This window comes from Trypanosoma grayi (assembly GCF_000691245.1).
Source record: "Trypanosoma grayi strain ANR4 Tgr_306_V1, whole genome shotgun sequence".
NCBI lineage: Eukaryota > Euglenozoa > Kinetoplastea > Trypanosomatida > Trypanosomatidae > Trypanosoma > Trypanosoma grayi.
This window is the reverse complement of record NW_008825925.1, coordinates 14,843-18,662: the sequence shown is the minus strand read 5'-3', so window position 1 is coordinate 18,662 and position 3,820 is coordinate 14,843. Positions and strand designations below refer to the sequence as shown.

The following is a 3,820-nucleotide window of genomic DNA, read 5'->3' as shown; positions in this document are numbered from 1 at the left end:
TTTTTTTGTTTTGTTTTGTTGCACCACCAACGCCGTGCGCACAGACGCAGTGAGTGAGCGAGCGAGAGACGAGACCTTCGTCCCTCCCATCGTGCCTTCTCTTCTTCTTTGTTGGTTTGCTGCTTAGCTCAGTATTCTGCCGAAAATGGTTTACGCATTGCTGGAGCTCCCTGCCGGCGTGGCACTCTTCAAGGTGGACGGCGAGAAGCGAAAACTGAAGGCGCTGCTGCAGTTCAAAAGTACCGCTGACGCCCTCGCCACTACGACGCAGATCGTCAACGGGGAGCTCGCAAAGCCGGTGCGCAAATTCCTCAAGAAGAATTTCTTGGAGAAGGAGATCACAGAGGAGTTAGCTGTCGCGGACTCGAAGCTCGCCAAGGTGATTAAGGAGACCCTCTCTATCCCATGCGTGCACGGTGACGAGACCCTCGCGACGTTCCGCGCCCTCCGCGCAAGCGTGGACGAGCTGCTGCAGGAGGTGTCGGCGGAGCAGCTCAAGCAGACAGCGCTCGGTCTCGCGCACAACCTCAACCGCTACAAGCTGAAGTTCTCCCCGGACAAGGTCGACATGATGGTCGTGCAGGCAGTGGCACTCCTGGAAGACCTTGACAAGGAGATTAACAAGTATGCGATGCGTGCACGTGAGTGGTACGGCTGGCACTTCCCCGAGCTCGCCAAGATCGTCAATGATAACTTGCTCTACGCGAAGATTGTGCTTGCTGCAAAGACACGCTTCAACGCCCGCGACACAGACTTCTCCGACTTCCTCGAGGAGGAGGTGGAGCAGAAGGTCAAGGACGCGGCGATGGTGTCGATGGGCACTGAGATCGCAGAGGAGGACATTGAGAACATCTGCCGGCTCTGTAGCGAGGTGGTGGCGGCCAGCAAGTACCGTGAGAGCCTCGCCGCCTACCTCAGCTCCCGCATGCAGACTATCGCGCCGAATCTGACGACGATGGTCGGCGAGCAGATCGGCGCGCGCCTCATCCAAAAGGCGGGCTCGCTGCTGTCGCTGGCGAAGTACCCGTCCTCGACGGTGCAGATCCTCGGTGCGGAGAAGGCGCTCTTCCGTGCGCTCAAGCAGCGCCAGGCGACGCCCAAGTACGGCATCTTGTACAACGCGCAGGTCGTTGCCAAGGCGGCGGCGCCGAACAAGGGTACAATGTCGCGCGTACTGGCGGCGAAGACATCGCTTAGTGCCCGTATCGACTCGTTCGGTGAGGGCGACAACGCCCCGGCGCTGGAGTATCGCAGCAAGGTGGAGGAGCGGCTGCGGCAGTTTGAGGAGGGCGTCACGTACGGCAAGACCGGCAACGCTCGTGGTGGCGGTGCGGGGATGCAGCAGAAGCGTGGACCACCCGACAGCAACGGTAAGGGCAGCGGGGCGCCATTTAAGCGGCAGCGCTTCGACGACGCTGGCTTCAAGCAGCGGAGCTAAGAATACGTGGAGGGAGAATGGTGAGAAGGAGTTGAAGAGAGGGGGGAATGACAAACAAACAAACAAACAAAATGGGGGCGGCGACACACAATAACACTGCGCCGTGATAAGAACCGCACTGCAGTAGAGGACGCGTTAAATGCACTGCTTCTTTTTTTTTTTTTTGCTAAACGAAGCGAAGAAAAGAGGCGAATAAAAGAAAAGAAAGAGGAGAACAAAGAAAAAAAAACAGGCTTTTTGCCCCTTGTCCTTCACGACTATCGCGGTGCATTTGTCGGCGGGGCCTGTTGTTGTTGTTGTTGTTGATGTTTCCATTTTGCCGTCTAAAAAAGAAAAAAAAGGAAGGAGTCTGACCCTTTTAATTGCTAAGAAAATATACATGAACGTCGAAGGGGTGAGTGTGCGAGACAGCGTGGGGGTGCGGGAGAGAGAAAAGGGAAGGGGTGGGTGTCTCGGGGTGCGGCTGCCGGCCACCGCGGTGGTGGCGGCCGCACCGGAGCGAAGTGAGGCGGGCCCTGCAGGGACCGAAACCCAATTCCCATTTCTCCCTCTCGCACACGCCAACTCACCCGCTCACACATTCACGCAAATGAAGGGCAAAAAAAAATACAAAAATCTTTAACGCAAGAGGCATTCTTCCTGTGGCCGCTTTCTATTTCTTTGTTTTTATGTTTGCGCCTCTCTCTCTCACACACACACACACACATACGCTTAACTATCTGTTGCTCCACTTTGTCTTTGCTTTCTCGCTCATAGTCTCCTTCCCCACCCGAGGCCGCGGAGCAGAGCTAGGAGGAGGAGGAGGAGGAGGAGAGACGTGGCGTGTGTGGGCTGTCACATACACCCGTACATATATATATATATATCAAAGTGGTGCCTTGACGTCTGTTCGCGTGATGTTGCGCTGCTCGTCTCTGTGGCGTGGGCTGAACTTTGCCGGTGTGCAGATGTCACGCAAGTACGTCTCCATGGGCGGTTGGTGCGGCCCCGCGCTGCTGTTGGGCAAAGTCGGCCTGCGCACCGAGGCGTACCCCTTCGACTTCAGCCGCTGCACCCTTGACGGCATCCTGCACTTCATTCGCAGCGGCTTCTCAGACGGATTCTATCCACCCGGCCCGCCGCCGTACCGACCGGAGTGCGTCGGCATCTGGGTGCTGTACCGCGGCCAGCATACCGCCTTCGCGCACTTCGACCTCAACGACCCGGCGGTAAAGGCACAGTTCGCGCGCAAGATGTCGCGCTGGGACCGCCTCATTGACGCTCCAGAGGTGCCGGTGACGTTCTTCCGCACCATTACCGCACGTGACCCGAGGGATGAGATCCGCCTCGCACCGGCGGTGGAGGATGCGATCGCGGCACGCAATCCGGCGCTCGACTTCCGCATTGTGATGATCGCCCACGACCAGGGCCTCGTCGCTCGCAGCGTGGAGCTTGCACCACTTTCCCCTCGCACCTCCCTCTGGGCGCTGACGTACACGCGTGACGCCAGTTTCACTCTCTTTGACCGCGCACAGCAGGCGTACACCGACATAGTCATGCACAGCATCGACGAAGATAACTGGCCGCTCGACGTGACGAAGGTGCCAACGCCAGTGGGGCTCTGTGAAATGGAGGCGGACTATGAGCGTTGCGTTTTGTACAAAAGCGACGGGAGCACTATTCCGTTTGCATCGCTGACGGTGGACACATTCCCGTGGCGCTGTCATGACAACATCGCTCTCATTGATGGCGTGGCGAGTGTGGGCGGCACTTGTGTCGGCATCGGTAGCACGCAGTGCGTTGAAGGGCGCTGCGCGTTCTGCAGCAGCACAGATTACCACAAAGCTGGTCGCCCATTTCGCACGGGGCGCCCGTTCACGGACGACGAGGACCAGCTGATATTGGTGCACCTCTATCGCATCCTCACTGGCGGTGACAAGGTGGAGGCGGTAGAGGACCTCGCGCACCAAATGAATCGCGGCGCCTTTGAGGTTATTTGCCGCATCCAACACCTGACGAATTCTAGCGTCAAGATTATGGACTACATGGGGGAGGAAGAGGAGAGGCGGAGATGATGCCCACTGTCTGCTAGAGTTGTTGGTGCTGATGCTGACGTGCAACACGTGGGGAGGGTGTTATATATACACACATATATATATATATATATATATGAGTGGGTACGTAGTTCCTTTTTAGTTTTTTCTTTGTGGTTTGGATCTGGGTCTTCTGTTATTTTTCCTTTTCACTCTTTGCATTTTTTTTGTTCTGCGACTGGCCTAACGTTAAAGAGGAGCATTGGAGACGTCCAATCGTCTCAGGGCAGGGAGGAGATTCCAGGGGTTTATTTTCCCTCACACACTTACCCTTTCTCTCGCTCTCTCTGTGTGTGTGTGTGTGTGTGTG

At 56.7% G+C, this 3,820-nt stretch overlaps 2 protein-coding genes across 2 annotated transcripts; both read left to right on the top strand.

The window, feature by feature from the left end:
• Nucleotides 1-145: 145 nt before the first annotated feature.
• Nucleotides 146-1,438, top strand: DQ04_03061100 (putative nucleolar protein; the record flags this gene model as incomplete). The annotated part of the gene is made up of 1 exon (XM_009312489.1): nucleotides 146-1,438. The coding sequence occupies one exon, from the start codon at nucleotides 146-148 to the stop codon at nucleotides 1,436-1,438; it is 1,293 nt and encodes a 430-aa protein (XP_009310764.1).
• An 896-nt stretch (nucleotides 1,439-2,334) lies between these two features.
• DQ04_03061090 (hypothetical protein) lies at nucleotides 2,335-3,492 on the top strand (the record flags this gene model as incomplete). The annotated part of the gene is made up of 1 exon (XM_009312488.1): nucleotides 2,335-3,492. The coding sequence occupies one exon, from the start codon at nucleotides 2,335-2,337 to the stop codon at nucleotides 3,490-3,492; it is 1,158 nt and encodes a 385-aa protein (XP_009310763.1).
• Between the last annotated feature and the right edge of the window lie 328 nt (nucleotides 3,493-3,820).